Raw genomic sequence first — 17,806 nt, forward strand, 5'->3', positions numbered from 1 at the left:
CCCCGCCGCCGACCTGAGGCCTTAGGCATCGGCTTCTCTCCGCGCTGCAGCCCGCCGGACATGGAGCCGTCTGCGGGAAGCCTCCGGGAGTGATCCCCGCTCTCCGACCGACCTGCTGGCCGCCCCCTCGGCGCCCGCGCTTGCTCCGATGGAGCTGGACGAGACGCCGCTCGCCTCCCCGAAGACCATGCTGCTTGTGCTGAGGAAAGTTCGCAAGAGGCGGGAGATGCTGCCGCAGCAGCTGGGCTTCATCTGCGCCATCCTCTTCTTCGTCTGGTGCATGTCCAGCCTGCTCTCCAGACTGGGTGAGTGACTGTGGCGGGGGGGGCGGCGGAGGTGGGGGAGCAGCGCGCGTTCCTCAAGAGAAACCCCCGCGACGGCCAGGTGCGTGGCAGCAGCCCCGGGGAGGGGAGGCAGCGGCGTCGATGGCGCCCGGTGGCCAAGGGCTTCCCAGCACCGAGCCCGCCGCGGCGACGGCCCGCCGTGCCTCTCGGAGGGCTTCAGGTCGCGAATCGAAGGGGAGACATGGGGCAGCTGCGTGCCGGGGAACGGCCCTGAAGTAGTTTCCCCCCCTGCCGCTGTATCAGAGCTGAATCCTCTCCAGCCGCTTGTGGTCCCCTCTGCAACTTCGGGCCACCTTTCATTTTTATCCTTAGGTTGTAAACCTGCATCAGCTACAACTGCTTCTTTTCTCCATCATTTCCCTCCCTCCCCCAAATTACAGTGTGGATTTAACAGAAAATTCTGTATTTTAGGCAAGGAACAGTGCTAATCTAATGTTTTACAGAGAGTCTGTTGCATCCTTTGTACAAGTGCCGTGTTGGTAAACTGATGCATTTATAATTAATTATATCATTCCCATTCATTTTTTTTTCCCCACCTGCTGGCACAGTTTGGGCTGTAAGTGTGCAGCTTCAGGCCATCTTCCTGCAGTATGCTTTGCATCCCTCAGATACGAAGTCTAAGGTTGCTGGGACAGCACATGGGTCTCTAGGTAGGACTGCCAACAGTCCTTGAGGATTTAAGAATAGAATCAAACTAAGCCCAGATCCTACATCCACATTTAATATAAGAAAATCAGATTTCAGCAGAATCAGGATGGGTCATCTGCTTAAATTAAAGCTGAAGTTAAAATGTGTGCTTTAGGGAACAAAAATCTGGTGGAACTTGTCATACTTCCTAGTGCTCTTGTGCTTAAATTATTGCCTGCATTGTTTGAGATATATCATGGATAGCTTGTTGCCATCCTAGATATATAAGAATTCAGTGTCCTAGACCATATTAGCATATTGCTCATCTTAGAACTTTCAACTTTTTTTTAATTGTGGTTTTAGAGTATACCATTGCTTTCTTTATTTAGAACTGTTTGTCATGCTTATGCTTGCCCCCGCCTTGCACCAGCTATTTATTTTCATAAACTTACTTGCTTTCACAAACCAGTAATTGGGATATGATTATGTTTACATAGTTTGAGGGGTTTTTTTTGTTGCAGATAACAGTTTTCCAGAACTTTTTTAGGTTTACATGAAAAATGTCATGACTAATGAAAGTTTTTAATCTCCTGGGTTATCAACTAATCCCTCATAACCTAATTTTTGATGGTATGCTGCATCAGGTAGGTTTTTTTCAGCTGGCTAATTTACAGTATATTGTATCCATAAACACTGACCATCTGTTCTCTATGTTTCTTATAATTGTGGCATCAGAGTATTTTAGCAAATACTCTAGCCAAGCTAACTTCCAAGCTAGATTTTTTTGCAAGAGTCACTGTAACAAAGCACAAGCATTACATGATGACTGAATATAAACTCTAAGATCAGCCGTGGAAGAATTTTTGTTATTATAATATGTTCATTTGAATTGGATAAGGTTGAGATGGAAGTGATTTAATTAAGAGGTTCTATTCTTCCTTTGATTATTATAATTGCATACCCTGCATTATCACAAGTGGTCCTTCTGTACTCTATTCAGCAAGTTCCATTGAGAATGCTTCTGGAATGCGAGTTTAGGCAAAAGCTCCATTGACTTCTCAAGAAGTTTGTTTTTTCTTAAGACTTGTGGGGATTCGCAGTACAGTTATTTTCCATTTTCTTTGACAAGTTATGCAGAGATTGATATTATCAAGTATACCCAACACTGAAAAGATCAGCCCCTAGACTCAGAATAAACCAAAATGTAACTGGAACATGTACCTATGCATTTTTATTTTTCTGAGAAATCAGTAATGTAATATGTGCAAGTGCAGATGACTAAATGGAAGTGTGATTGTTGCTCATGTCAGCATAGCTGGGCCGGTTTCATCCATAGGAACTGCTAAGTGTTGAGTTTCACAGGTGCAGGCTTCAGCATTTGCTTGCTGCAGAATATTTTCCCGTTGTGGGTCACAGCCAGGTATTCTAGCTGTGGGTCATAGCCGGAACATGCTAACAGCTCTGATGCTGCACCTTCATAGCTAGTTTCACCCTTTGTAGCTAGGAGCACCTAACATACGTATGTTGGCATGTGCCCCAGTCACACCTCAATTTTGCTGCATTCACATACTCATGGTCTGTCCATGCTCTTCGCTAGTGGGGGCGTATAGTCCAGTTAAGATGATGCAGGAAAAAACTAGTGACAACGGGCATAACCTCTTTCTATTTAATATAGGCCGAGAATCAACTATTGCAGACAGACGCATTTTGTCAGAAACATGGAGGAATAGAAGGTTGATGGCATCACCTAATGGGACACATGAAGAAAAGAACTGTACAGAGCCTGGTAAGATGGGAAAACTTTGTGATGTCTTGTAAGCTTTTGAGATGTATTGCGTAGTGCTGTCATGACCAAGCTGCAGTGATATGTTAGGGTAAACATAAAAGTGTCAAACAAAAAAAGCAGGACTGTTCTGTGTAGAAATAAGGTTTATTGTGCTATATAGTGCCATGACTTTATCTATCAAAGGTAAAAGTTAATGTTCGGATATAAGAATGTTTTGGGGTCATTATGAGACTTGTGCTGACAATTTGATTTCTCTAATTTTGTTTCTTTTGGTGATTATTCCTATCTACCTGATGCTGTGTATTGCACTGGTAATGAGGCATACTCTTCTTGAAACTATGGGTAGCTAAACATGCAGTGTTTGAGATACCATCTGAGCACAGTAATTTGTGTTCATTACCATTATACATTTAATCATGTTTTGCTAGTTTAATGGTTATGTATTCAGAGTAGGAATTTTGTTGTGTGGAGGGGGATGATGAGGTAAGTAATATGGAAACCCTGGAGTCCATTTTACTTCAGGATATCTATCCTGGCCAGGCGATAATAATTGATTGAGGGCAGGGATAGATGACGCATTTTAATATCAGTGTTAGTCCACAATGCTTTAATCTTCCCATCTGTCTTTCCAGTGTGTATTTCCTTTCTCTCTCTCCTTGCCTCTCTGTGGTTTACGGTGTGTGGGAGACGAGACGTTTTGCCAACGGCACTAGCCAAATTAATTTAAAGTTCAGAATTTTTTTTTTTTTTTTTAAATATGACTCTTTGATCAACTCTTTGATGACAGCAGAGTCTGTGCCTTATTGCAAACAGTGACAGCATGAGTTCTGGGATACTGTCAGCCCCAGACACTAGAAGAGTTTGGAGCAGTACTCCCCCGCCCCCCCACCCCCCACCAAATTACATGTTTGTTGTAATGCTGAGGCACCTGTTGTATAGACTGAGGATCAGTACTGTGCTTATGCACTTCTGAGGGAGGAGTGGAAGAACACTGCGCAAAGTATGTGGGTCCAAAAGCTTTAACTGTATCATCTTGATGTCCAAGAGCTTCTCTGTGCTTCTGTTAAGAACTTCATGGGTTAGTTTGCTGTTGTCAGCATCTGTAACCTTATGGTGCTGTTGATTTGTCTGTCAAAATTGTTCACAGACAAGAAAGAAGACAAAAATGACCTTTGGAAACATTTAATAATTCTTGATGAATAGTCAGAAAATATTATTCTTTCCCACCCCTCTTTCATTTTTCTCCACATACGTGGATGCATCAGTGTGATCATGTCTGAACACATACTTGGCAGTACACTTGGAGCCAAGCCAACAAAGGCCACAAAATCGTAGAAGCTGGATCAGAAAGATGCCCATCAAAGTTCTTGATGAGGATTTCCATTTAGTATGAATGAGAACTTTTTTACAATGATATGATAAAATTGCCAAGGGAAAACGTGTGCTTATGTGTAAATTGCAATACCAGGAGCAATGCTGACTTCTCCAGATGTTTAGAACAAATAGCTCAGCTCCCTCCATTCCTCTAAAACTGTAAGATTAGTTTAAGAACAATTGGAATAAATAAATGCAGTCGGGTCATTTTGATGTGCTTTCTGAAATTCAGGTCGTTGAAGTGCACTTTTCTCTGTAACCACAAGAGCTGGACACAAGAGAGGCCCAAATATGCCTCAGGATGCTGAGGTTTTAAGAAAAATATCATGAGACTTGCATTAAATTAATAATTTGTAGTCACAGTGCTGGAATCAGCCTTTCTTTTTAAAGGTTTTTCTTCTGTTAGAACACAGATTTACAGATCAAATATGTCACAGGATTGCAATTGTAGCATTTTTTAGTCACTTCCTGTTATTCTGCAGTTATGTACAGCTTATCTCTGTGTATCTTCTGCAGCTGAAGGGGGGATTTAGATGCTGCAAGAGTGGCTAGATGTAAGATAGCTGCAAATAAAGGGAGCGTCTGAAAATATCTGAAATTGATGTTTGTTGGACGGGAATGGGTCTGTAAGAACCCATGATTGTTTTGGGGGGGGGGGGGGGGTGGGTTGATACTCTGATGAGGGCCGCTTTCTTTTCTTTATTTCCCATTCTTGTCTGGTAGCCAGAGATTGAGATTTGCCCTATAATGAGAAGAAGGTACAATGACCTAAAACCTATCAAAAAGGAGCAAGTAGCATAGCTCATCTCCATGGGAGTGTAGCTTGTGTAACACCATGACTACATCTGGAGAAAGCAGTCCCAGGGAAGGTCAAGAGACTTGATCAAGACTGCATAGAAAATTGGTGAGAGTGTGTGGATTTTCAGTTGGAATGTGCAAGCTTTCAGTCATGTGCTTATCCCAATGTAATGAAAATCTCAGGAATGTGCTGTCAAACACTTTAAATGGCTGGACTTTTTCTGGTCTTTTTTTTTTAATCTTAAGAACAGATAGTTAATATGTATGCGTGTTGTATGAATACAGTGCTCTCTGTAGGCTCCTTTATGAGAAGTAGTTATTCTTACCTATGTTATTTCTGTATCTGCCTTAAGCACTAGGGGCCCTACAAATGCATGGGTGTGTATATGGTATATAGCAGTTTTCTTATGTTATGTGGATGTTTTTCTATGTGTGTTTAGGATACAAGAACTTCATAATACCTTGGGAAATGCAAGTTATTGCTGAGAGCCTGTTAATCCTTTGTGTCATTGCACTGCTATTGCTGTGCTCCCTCTTTATTAGCTTCCCACACAAGTCTGCAGCTTTACTTCCCTTTTCCCAAAGGCTTTCAACAAAGTTAATTTATTTACCACTTCACCCCCTTTTCTTTCTTACATGCAAATAAAAAAAAAATCCCCAGTTGTCAGAAATTGCAGCTATAGAAGTTTGTAAGTCCATGAGATCCTTGCAGTTCATGACAGTGATGAAGGGGCTCACCCTTGGCAATACATCTTGGGAGAAAAACTCCATAAGCTTCTAGAAGTAATGTTAGAAGCTTGTGGAAGCTGCTATCTGGTAGCAGCTCACATAGCCTACACTGTCTGAGATTGTCTCATTTACTGAAGTAGATCATTTTGTATTGTGTTCTTCTGGAAACATTATTTATGCTTCTGGGGCTATTGTATCAGAACAGAAAAAACTTTGAAGTCTTGGCAATGCAGCTTTAAAAAAGAACCCTGAAGCTCTGACAAAGGAAAATATATGTGTGTGTGTGTGTGTATATATATATAAAAACTAGAGGAGAAAGGTTTTTCTAACATTTGGAGGTTAGAGGGACTGATATTCATGAATATCTTAAGAGGCGCTACACATTTTTTCTGATAGTAACTATTCTGCAGTCATAAGGAGTTAATACATACTATCTATCCCATAACAGCAGCAAAGGAACTGTAGGTCAGCTGCAGAAAGGAGGTGGAGCATTTGTGAGCACCAAACCAACCTCAGTTCTAGTCTGGACAAAGACCAAATTCTCACCAAAGTTAACGTGTTGTGTAGCATTTTTCCATTAAAGATCCTTCCTGGCTTGAAACTTCCCCTTTGTTGGAAGCTCCTCTGCCATGAAAAGATACAGGTCTTTATATTGTCCTGGAGCCAGGCTGGAGGGCCTGGGATGGTAGAGAGAGATGGGATTTTTGAATTATGAATCTTACGCTTATTTCGTATTGAGTAACTCTCTGGATGACTGCTGTGGGTATCCCTCTTTGAGGGAAACCAAACTACCTTTTCTTTATGGCTCTGAAAACTTTTCTTGGGTAAATTTCTGTGGGAGGAGGGGTTGATCTGACCCTCACTCAAGGCAGAGAGATCAGAAAGGGAGAGTAGTTGTCTCTAGCATCTTAACAGGTCTCATTAGTTTGCAACCAATTTTTTTGCCTTATCCAAGCTCTCACTTCCATCTGCCATCAGCGTGCTAGCTTGCAGTACCATCTGCCCAGCAAGTCTGATTTATAGCTTCTCTGCTCCAATGGCTCGCCTCTTGTTTCAAAATGTTCCCATGACTCCATGTCCTCCAGAACTCTGAGTAATGTTTCCAGAGCAATTACAAGCTCGGGTGACTGGGTAGTGCGATGTTTCTAACCGTGTGACTCCACTGGGTTGTGTTAGGCTGTTAAAGCAACTGATCTGGACTCCTTTCTGTTGTGAATGTTTTCAAGTAATCTCTGTATACAGTACAGAGAATATTTAAACTGCTTGCTGTGAATTAAAAATGTATTGGAATATATTTCTGTTAGTCTTCTGACACTAGTCAAGTGAGCTGCCTTGAAATTGAGAGTCGGTGGGGTTTTCTGTCCAGCTGTTTGTCAACCGTGGACAGTTCATGAGCTACATTGATTTTAAATAGCTGGTGATTTGGTTCAAGTGCGCTCCTCCCATTGTTATCCGTAGATAAAGATGAATTGGGGTTGGGGGAAAGGCAGGGGTTAGCATTTCTTTCTGAGCCATGCTGCCTTTTTACTTTAGAATTAAAAGGCACATTGTAGCAACGCTTTCTGTTCTTGCAGTGAGAGAGAAAGAATCAGTCCTCTACAGTGAAATAAAGTGTGTTTCCCAGCAGCATGTGTATAACTGAGTTCTGAGTCAGGATCAAAAGCCATTAAGTCTGTGTATATTTTACACTGTTAGTTATAAGCTTGGGGACTCATGTAGGATGTGATGCATTGTAGAGAAACTACAGAAGTCTTAGACAGTTTTGTTAACATACCATAGAGAGTACAAGAGCCTGTTACTTTTTCTACAAAAATCAATGATGGTGTTCTCACTGACCGGAGGAGACAGGACTGACTCTTCAAAGTAATTTTCCAAAATGATAGAAAAAACTATTTCTTGTACATTTGTGGTAAAGATGCTATAGGAAGCATTGATTTCCATCAATTTTGTTTAACAAATGTAGTGCTTAGTTAAATGCATCATTCTCAATATGCTGCATTGATGTATCCTTTTTTTTCTTAATCCTTATAGACACCTTAATATATAAGATCATAAACTTTGTGTAATAAATGCTGGTCTCAACATACTTCTGTTGCTGGTGGAATATGTCATTTTGTGCTGATGTATATTCTTTTTAAACAATGTGATAATATGTCTTTCTTTTAAACAATGTGCTCATGATCTTTCCTAGATCAAAATTCCATTTTGTAGCAGGGATAAATGCCTTATACCCCCACTTTTAAGGAGGTGGTATTAATCATTTCAGTGTAACCCTTTGTTTCATGAACAGTCTAAATTGGTAAGCTCAGCACGACCTGCAGGTTCTCTTCCTATGCATTCATACAGTACCTGGCACAGAAAGACCATGGTCTCATTGAGATAATACAGACAATAACTGTGTTATTTGCAAATATTCCCCACTAGCTTTTTAGTCAGACTTGCTCTCTGCCTTGATGCATAGAAAATGTGCAACTGTTGTAGTATGATAGATTTATTGATAGTGCATACATTTTGATTTAAAATGTTTCTTTACTCCAATGTCTTATGCCCTCAAAGACCAGGAAATTTACCAGCCTTAAATATCCTATTCTTGCATTGGTCTAAAAGGAAATGAAAATGAGGAAAGGTTTAAAAAAAAAATTCTTAGTTGCTTTATGCATATGGTATTCACATAACATATAGGTGCAGCGTCCAGCAAATATGTGTGTGTGTATATGCACAGATGCACATATTTATGTAGTGAAAAGACTTACTAACCAACTAGCATGTAGCTTATTTCTGTAGCTACTTGTCATATGCTTGTGGGGTTTTATTTGTTTTGGGTTGTTCGCCACCCCCCCAGTGTCTCTGGACTTACTCTTGTCCCTGTAGATGCTGAGCACTGAACTTTATTCATTGTGATCTCACTTGGATGGTCTCTGTTTCCAGGGGGAGATGTGTGACAATTTAAAACCACTTTTAGTGAACTAGTTGAGGGCAAATGACAAACATTTAATGGCAAGTTTTTCTTGTGTGGCTCCCAAGGTCTCCTAACCAGAATTCATACCTAGGTTTAGGTTGAACTTCTGACACTCTTTGCCTGGCTTATTGATGTGAATATTAAAAGGGTTGGCAGGTAGATGTCATTGAAGTTAATTGGAAAAAGTGTTTTGTTTGTTTTTTTGTGAACCGGTTTAGGAAATGTGCTTTGTTTGAAGCTAGAATTTAAAAAATAACCAACCTTCTCTCTGAGCTGTTCATTTTCCAGCAGTGTATTAATACTGGCATCCAAAATAGTAGAAAGAAATGAGACAAACATCTCTCTGTGCTTTGGCTCAACCTGACAGTGGCATCCCCTGGAGAGCTGAGAACAGAAAATGAACTCCAGGGTAATTTATCCATTTCCCCAGGTCTAGGTGCCAAGTTTGCAGGAAGTAGTTTAACACACAGTAAATAAGTGTCTGACTAAAATGCCGTTTAGAGATGTAGTAAACAAGGGCAAATGAAACAAAAAGAAATACTATTTAATATACTATTGTATATTCAAATAATATTTAATACACTACTGTATATTCTTAAACCAACCTAATAAGTTACTTGATATAATCTTTATTTCATATGACTCAGATTTATTTACAGTTGGTTTTGGTCCAGTTGAAGCACACTGTGGATAAGGACTTTTACATGCCAAGTCTTTGCTCTGAAACCAAGAAGCAGGCTTGAAACAAAAATCAGAATTTCTAAAATGTAGCAACTTCAGAACCAAATTTAACATCTGTGGACACAGGCCCTTACTTTCTTTGAATGGAACAAAATACCCAGGTTGAATGCTCTGGAGTGCTAGGCTAAGATCTAAAGTTTCCCGTATTAGCCCAGCTCTAATATTTAGATGTCTGATTACCTATATTTCAAACCACAATACCTAGAGCATTTCTCAAATGTTAATGTAGTAATAATGCAACATCTCTTTTTCTGTGACTGCAGACAGACAGCAGCTGTGTAAATTAGTGACCTGAGGTCAAAGGGGAAATACGTGGTAGAACAAAGAATCAAATCCAGATACCTCAGTCCTGATCTAGACTCCTGCAAAGATGACTTATTAGTCCAGAAATTTGGACTAATATGACCTCCTGAGGTTCCATCCAACCTGAGTTTTCCTGTGATCTGGTATGGAAACCAGATGAATTACACTTCACTCGGGACATATTTGAAATCCTGAACTGGGGATTTCATAATCAAAGTTAATGAGACTTGGGCATGCAGATCTCCATGGTATTGCTGACTGTCTCACTCTTAATGTGGCATAATGTGTGGGTATTTAGATCTGTTCTTCACTAGTATGACCACGCAGATAGACCTTTTTGTGTGAAATCTGCTCCATTTTCCACTCAGAAAATTGTGCTGTTGATATAAAAGCTGTGTTTAAATTTACCCATCCTTATCCATGGCAATTTCATTTTCACTCCTTGCTTTTTACCTTCTTGTCTGTGACATGTCACCATGCACTGCAGTTGAGACAAAAAATACTGCTGTCTTGCTTTGTATCATGCACAATTGTTACCCTGCCTCACTTTACTGTTGTAGGAAGCGGGTTGAATTGTAAATCAGTCTGTGAGCATTAGTCCATGCTCTTGGGGTCGGCCTAGGACAGAGTCTTTATGAGGTACTGGATTGTTTGATAGATGTTAAAACTCTGCATTCATTACTTCATCTCCATGCTCTCAGTGTCTCATCAGTCCATAACTTGGACTACCAATGTGGAGGATTCAGGCAAAACTGGGCAAGCACAGAACTGGGCTTCAGGGAAGTAGATTGTGAAAAGCACCTGGAGGTAGAAAACGGTCACCAGAAGCTGCAAGAGGGATGGAGAAACTTGGGGGTTGGAATTGGGTGGTAGAAAGACTAAGATTATCCAGTCATGGAGCCTGGAGTTGGAGGATAGGTGAAAGGGACACAAAGACATGAGTGGGAGGAGGCTGAATTTGGCTAATGAACCATGGAAGAATCCTGGGAATAGCAGGGCAAGGAGGCAGGCCCTCGGAAGTAGTAAGCAGAGAAAGTGATAAGAGGTATGAAAAATCAAAATGCGGTGAGAGGTTTGGTTTTGGTTGGGCAAGGAATCTAGGATGAAAAGCAAAGGGAGTCTCTAAAAAGGACTTAAGTTACAAAAGGGCTACCTTTTAGCCTTGTGTTTGGCACGTAAAACTGGAAGCATTCACAATTTATATCCATTTTTTTATTTATTTTTTACCTTTTTTTTTTTTTAGCATGGATTGGGTATCAATGAAGAACATTTTCAGAGCTTGTACTAATGACACCATCTAGATATAAAGCAGTTTAGAAAGCTTCACCAAAAGCAGACCCTCCTGAGCCTCAACTCTGTCTCTCTGAATCTCACTGTTTGTTTTGAGGGTCAAAATGACTGATTTAAAAATACACTTAGGCACAGTATGCAATTTCATTACGGTAAATTAATTTTAAACTTTGTTCTACTAATATTTCTGATAAGAACCCTCATAATTAAATTATTTTCTCAGAAGTTACAAAATTTTATTTTACATATCTATTACTGTATTCATTAACACCAATGACTTTTTACAGAATAGATGTGGTTATCCACCTAGCAGGCTGAAAATATTCCATGAACCTGTTCACAATTAAACTGGCATCACTCCTGTTCTACAGGAAGGCAAGACCTTCTGGCAATAAAGAGTGATGGTTTGAAGTTGACAGACATTGACGACATTATAATAGAAAATGTAACAGCCTTAGAAACTGAGTTAAATTCATTCCTTCTGGGACTCTACTGATAAGTTGAAGTAGAGCAGAGCAGACACTTCAGGTAGAACGCAGACTACATGTATATGTGCTTGTTCAATTGTTTCTTTTTTTGCAACATTAAATTAATGGTTTAATGTTAATGACAGGTGCTGCATTAACGACCTTGAGAGTGACATTCTCTACCCATAGTGGGTAACAATGGCAAATGTGCCTTCCTGCAAGCAAGAAGATAATTTAGACTCTGCCTGTTCAGTTTCCATACATACTTGCTTGTTGGACTATTCTCAGAGATTGCCAAAACCTGATGAATTATTTTTCCCCTGCATATGATGCACTCACTTGTTCAGTGGGTTGGGGGTAATATGACTGGATCTATTGCACAGAGGTATTTAAACCTTTGAATAGCAAGATGTAAATATTCACAGATGGTGGGAAACATTTAAACTTTGGGAATGGTAAAGTTAAAATGGATGAAATTTATGTTTAGAAGTTCAAAGAGACTGAAATGGGGAAAATAGTTGGGTTTGGTGGGTTGTTTTTTTTTTTCATTTACTGTGAATCAGCATGTGCTTTGAATTTTGTGAGTTTGTAGCCCAAAACATAGACTCTTGAAGAGAGAGGCTTTTGTTCTTTAGTGCTTCTAGGAGCATATCCATGCTGGTGTACACTGCCTTAACTCCACTATGTCACTACAGCTGTGACAGTTTACAGCAGCTGAGGTTCTGCCCTACAGATTTGTTGCTAGATGCCAAGATGCTGTTTCTAGTTTAGTTCTTTGGTGAGAATCTTCTCTCCTTTAAATACTTTTCATGCCTTTGTGAAGGTTGCATTCTTTGCCTGATTATGTGATGCTTCTTTAAATTCCTCCACAGGATCTTTGGCTACTATTGCCTAAAATTGTAAGGCTTTTTCTTACCTTCTTAAGCGTTTCACAAGCCTTCCCCTTCCCTGTTGCTGCTAGCCTTTGTCTGCTCCTTTACCTGCACTGAAACTTTGAGATGAGTTTCCAATGTCCATTTGCCTTTTCTTGTTATTTTTATGTAGCCCCTTGCAGATTAGTACGTGAAAGAAACTATCTGGAATATTATAATTCTCTCCTTTTTTGAATCTCACTTCATGAGCCATGAGTATCATGGTGCTCTCAGGAGATCGGCTAGCCAGGATTGGCTAGACAGGGAAGAAGTCAGAGCTAGCATATTAATTAGTCCTGTTTCAGTTGTGCACAGAGGTTTCGGCAGTTGAGGGTGGAGGGAGAAGAGGAGGGTCCCTATAGAGCTATAGTGTTGTCCGTCCTTGTTATGAGATGCAGTCACAGTCCCTAACAGCGCCTAATGGAAATGGACAAGGCAAAGGAAAAAGAAGACTGAAAAAAGCAAAGTGACTTGCCCGAAGTCTGCAGAGAGGGTCAGTAGCTAAGCTGCATTTTTTGCCCTCTTAATCATAAATTGTAGCCATACTAAGTTCATTGAGCCTGGAGCTGTTGCTGCTACCACCATCACCTCTCTGTTCTCCTTCCTGATCAGCTCATAATGACTTGACTCTTTTATTCTGCTTTTTTCATGAGAAATGTAACTTTTCACAACAGAGGTGTTTTTTCCCCTGTTGTATATTTTTACAAAGCCTAACATCAGGCACCAAGACTAGTTACTAGTATAAATGGGATAAGGATATGCCCAGAACTGCTTCAGTATGCTGAATGTTTTTGATTTACGGTGATACTTAAAGGTTGGCAAGCGAAGTATCCAGCTTGCCTCTAGGAAGTAAAGTGGTTACCACTTCCAGCCAGTTATACCAGGTAGCTGAATGCTACATTACAGAGCAATTATAATTTCTCCTTCCCCTTCACTTAGAGGGAGAAGGACCAATGGAGGAACCTTGGAACATATAGATCTTTTTAGTTGCTCCCACAAGGGGGTGAGGAGATGCCTGGCTGGCCCATCTGTGGGCCAGCTGCTGTCCACAGAGAATGGAGATGAAAAACTGTGACTAGGGAAGTTGTGGGTCTCTGCTGTCGTGATGGTTCTACCACTGGGGAATGTTTTTTTTTTTTGGGACCACTGTGTGAGAGGGACTGTATAAAATACCAACATTCCTTTGCCATAGCAGGAATAAAATGAACACCTCTTGTTGCTTCCAGGCTGAAAAAGGAAAGAAAGAGTTCAGCAGTATTTTTCTCATGTGTGAGCAAACCTGTGCTTGTGCCTGACTCAAAGGTTTTTGAATATTTGGGGTTTTTTTAATTTGATTGGTGGGCGGGGGGAGTGAGGGGAGGCTTTGTCTTGGCTGTAACTGACTTTTGAGTGCGGAACAAGTACTTCAGATTTGAAGTTAATCAATTACGTTTTTTAATTCTCTATGGGTTTACTATAGTTATTCGGTTGTCCAGGATTGATTAGTAACAGCACCTGATGGGAGAGTTCTTACTTGGAAAGACTATCTGGGATCATCTCCAGAACTGCTTTAATCTGTGGATATTCAGGGCAACTAAGTTTAGTAAGTACTACTTAGGTAATTAAAGGTTGGAGCTGGGCTGCTTTCTCTGAAAGACAACAGACCGGTAAAGGGAAATTAGTCAACTTGGTTCAATGTTATATTCTGCATAGCACAGAGTCCGGTCCCACCCAACTCAGAGTTTGATTTTCTAATGTGTTAGGGGGTTTTGGCAGTAGAAATAATACTATTCTTCATGTAGTCTTGGAGGTAGCAAAACTAGCACAAATTGCTTACGTTGAAAGGAGTATTGCTAACTTTATGAAACAATCATGATATCCATTTTGCACTCCGGACTCAAATTTTGCTTTTAAGAAAAAATTGCAGACTGGCTAAAGAATAATTAAGTCTCTGCTAAATAACTACTTGTGAAATTCTCTTTACTTAGAAACTGTTTCACCAGTTTGTACCCATAGATGTAGGTACAAGACCAATTTGTGCAGGTAAGAGAGATGTTACATTGAAAAAGGACAGTTGCCCTGATCATTCAAGCACTTCAAGGTCTTAAAAAGTACTATGTTTCTATAAGCACAGTGGCTTTTGAAATTGGTCAGATTTGGTGGAATGCATGAAATTATTTGCAGAATCTTTTGGTTTTGTTGGACACTTTCAAAATTCAGTGTTCTCCCCCATTCCAGCCCCTGCAGGGTTGAATGCTATACACATGCCACTAGCATTTCTGTTCTTCTGGGATGAGATTGCAGATGGGATGGTAATAGTGATGCATGTACTATATGCTTCTTGATGAATAAAATTTTCATCTTCACAACTAAAATTCTTCCCTTCCATCCAGTAACTGATTCCAAATATTTGGGTCCTACCACATTGCTGACTCTAGACTGGACTCTTAGAGTTGAGCACTGCTGTGCAGCTCTGAGGAAGAGAGATTGCACCTCTGCCAGATACTTTTTGACAGGAGCCCAACTGGTCTGTGGGTCAATTCTGTCCATCTCCAAAGGGTTTTCAGCTGAGAGGGGCAGCACATCTGATAACTTGTGGAAGAGATGAGGACCTCCTGTATGCAAAGTGTAGGGTGGAAAATGGCTATGTTGGACAACATTGGCTGTGTGCCTGTCTGTGCTAAGGCACTTAGCCCTGTGACATCTCACTGTGCTCAGGCTGTAGTAGAGGGTGATATCTCATGATTCTGGAGTGCCTACAGACATGACCTCAAACTGACATCTTCATCATTATTAGAAAAAACAGATTATCATCTGTTTTGTATAGAAAACTAAGTTCAGTCACTGTGCTAAGTGGAGAGAGTTTTTTATTCATCTTGTTTGGAGTTTTTGCAACAAAATCTTGCTTCTCTTTTTGTAAGTTACAGATAATGTTTGTCTTTTGTTTTAATGACTATTTGAATGTAGTAGCTGAAGGTTGTGTTCAGTAGTTCTGTGCCTTGACATGAAATGTACAGGGCTGTACAATTCTAGCTCAATTGTAGCTATGGCTGCAGCAGTGACTGCCCTTTGTGATTTTCCCCTATAGTCCTTCACTCCACAAAAAATATATTTTTTTTTTTTCCCCAGGGAGTAAAAAATTAATTGAACACTGGTGGTGAGTCTGGATTCCTTTATCCCTTCTACAGATATTATCCAGTTAGATTGGGCTCTGAACATGAAAAGCATCTTTATAATAGTAAGCCTTGTTCTCCATAGAAGACGAAGATGATCCTGGCTTTCCCAATGGTAGATTTGCACCTGCTTAGGTGCCACAGTATAAATTCTGATTTAGAGTGAGTGGAAATGTGTTGTAGCTTGTCAGTGAGGCACCTGTTTCTTACCCTCAGATTATTCATTTCATTGCTCTGATTATTTCTTTTTTTCCTCTGCAAAAATACCTTTCCTCCTTTTCTGCACGTAAACTTTATCTTTAATATGGGAAAAACAAATGGACTGCTTGTTTTAGAATAGTGTATCAGATTAGGCATTTACAGGAGTAAAAATTGAAAGTTTTACAGTCATTATGTTCCCAATGAATGCATTTATATTCTTCTAGTAAATATATTTGTGTGTTAAGGAAACAACAGTAATTCTTTTACAAAGGTAATTACTAAAAATGATCTTTCTCTTCTTTTTGTAAATGGTGTAGCATACTTTATTTAGCAGTGACTTGCTATTTTAGTTGCACACTGGCTTTATACACTTAATCTTGGAGAGGCAACTTGGATCGTATTATTTAACAGCCATGGATAAAAGCCTCTTGCAATTATGAGATTAACCAGAGTTACACTATGTTTTGATTCTTTCTGAAGTCTGATATGTGAATACGTGTGCTTTTTCCTTTTTTCTTTTTGCTTTAGAGAAAAATTCTGTTAGCTGAAAGATTTTCGAAGAATTTAAAAGGCTTAAATTCCGTGGGTGTTCCTTCAGATGCTGCTATGAGTGCCAGGCAGCTTTACCACTGCAAAATAACAAAAACCAAGAGTAGAAATTTGGCTTTACTAGCTGTTGAGCTGTATGGTCTATGGTTTATGAGAAAATAATTCAGATCATTTGATTTTCTTTGAAACAAACTCAGGAAAGGAGTGTGCTTTTTCTCCCTTTTGGGAAAACATTCACTGTCCAATATATGAAGATAGAAACACATAATTAAAGTTGTGAGAAAAATCATACTGTTGTGAGGTATTAATTGATCATAAAAATCCTCTAAAATCCTCTTTTCTTTGGTCCCACATCCTGTTCGCCCCCACCCCCCACCCCAGCTTACCAAAAGTTAATGCTAACTGTAAAATAGCTCTGGCTTTTTAAAGCATGATGCATCATGTATTTATTTGTTCTTAACTAAAGCATTTAACTTTATGATGTAAAATAATTTTATGGGGGGAAAAATCTGTTAATTCAGATGCTTGAAAATAGGACCAGGTTGGCCTTCATGAATCAGCACAGCTCATATTTCTTGATGTTGTATAACAGCTATTGATGTGATGCTAGAATTTAAACTTCAGAAAAAGCTGATTAGTGTAAACCTCCCACATAGTGTTGAGGACAGGCTGGAGTGACATCTCAGCTAAAGTGAAATGACCCACACAAACATGGTTGCACTTCAGTATTACAGAAATAGTCCTATCTCTCAAAGTTAGTCTAAATGTGTGGCTAGATTTAAAGGTTTGTATTTATTTACTTTTCGTGTTTGGATTAATTTTTCATTTAATTGACATCTTTTTTTTTTTTGTCCACTTTTTGGAAACAGGGACTATGGAATGGCGTTTTGCAGTTGAGGTACTAGCACGCAAACAGCAGTCCCTGGAGAGGGGACCATTTTTGCCTCAGGACAAAGCTGTCTAGAATGGGAAGTTTGTTACAATACCCCATACTACAGTGCATTCGCATCAGTTTGAAGGGCAGATTTTTAAGTATACTCACGGTGGATCTAATTAATTATTTCATTTGGCTCACTTGAGCAAACGTTCTGATTTAGTACAGCATTTATGCACAACTTTAAAATTAGACATGTAATTAACCTGAATTTGAAGTTGTTGATCCTTTCTCGATCTGAGACATTTCCAATGCCTTGAGTATCCATCAGGAAGGATCATTCATGTTTCAGCCTGTGTTCAGGCAAAACGGGGACTTAGACTCATGCAGGAATCAAGGTTTTTGAGTTGGTTTTTTTTCTTCAAAGGAATACTTTAGTGTTGTGGCCCCACTGGCCATTTTTAAGCTGCTGTTTACATCAGTAGGACTTCTCCATACACAGCAAATGCAGCATTGGACTGCTTCATCTAGTGGAAGCTAGGATCTTGCTATTATTACCTGCAGATATGACCTGCATGCAGGTTCTCTGACTTATATCAGGGATGATACACTCTTGAGAAGCACTGCTACTTGAAATGGGGAATAGAGATTTCATATGTCTTTGTCTATTATATTTACATGGTCTGTAAAGCTAGTGTGTG

At 39.8% G+C, this 17,806-nt stretch overlaps 1 protein-coding gene across 1 annotated transcript in view; it reads left to right on the forward strand.

Moving 5' to 3' along the window:
• Positions 1 to 148: 148 nt before the first annotated feature.
• The window catches only part of SLC24A4 (solute carrier family 24 member 4), a 107,486-nt gene continuing 89,828 nt past the window's right edge, over positions 149 to 17,806 (forward strand). Inside the window, exons 1-2 of the mRNA XM_009280788.1 lie at positions 149 to 305; positions 2,647 to 2,757. Coding sequence (XP_009279063.1) covers positions 149 to 305; positions 2,647 to 2,757 — 268 coding nt within the window. The remainder of the gene's footprint in view (positions 306 to 2,646; positions 2,758 to 17,806) is intronic.

This window comes from Aptenodytes forsteri, unplaced genomic scaffold, assembly GCF_000699145.1.
Source record: "Aptenodytes forsteri isolate BGI_AS27 unplaced genomic scaffold, ASM69914v1 Scaffold193, whole genome shotgun sequence".
Lineage (NCBI taxonomy): Eukaryota > Metazoa > Chordata > Aves > Sphenisciformes > Spheniscidae > Aptenodytes > Aptenodytes forsteri.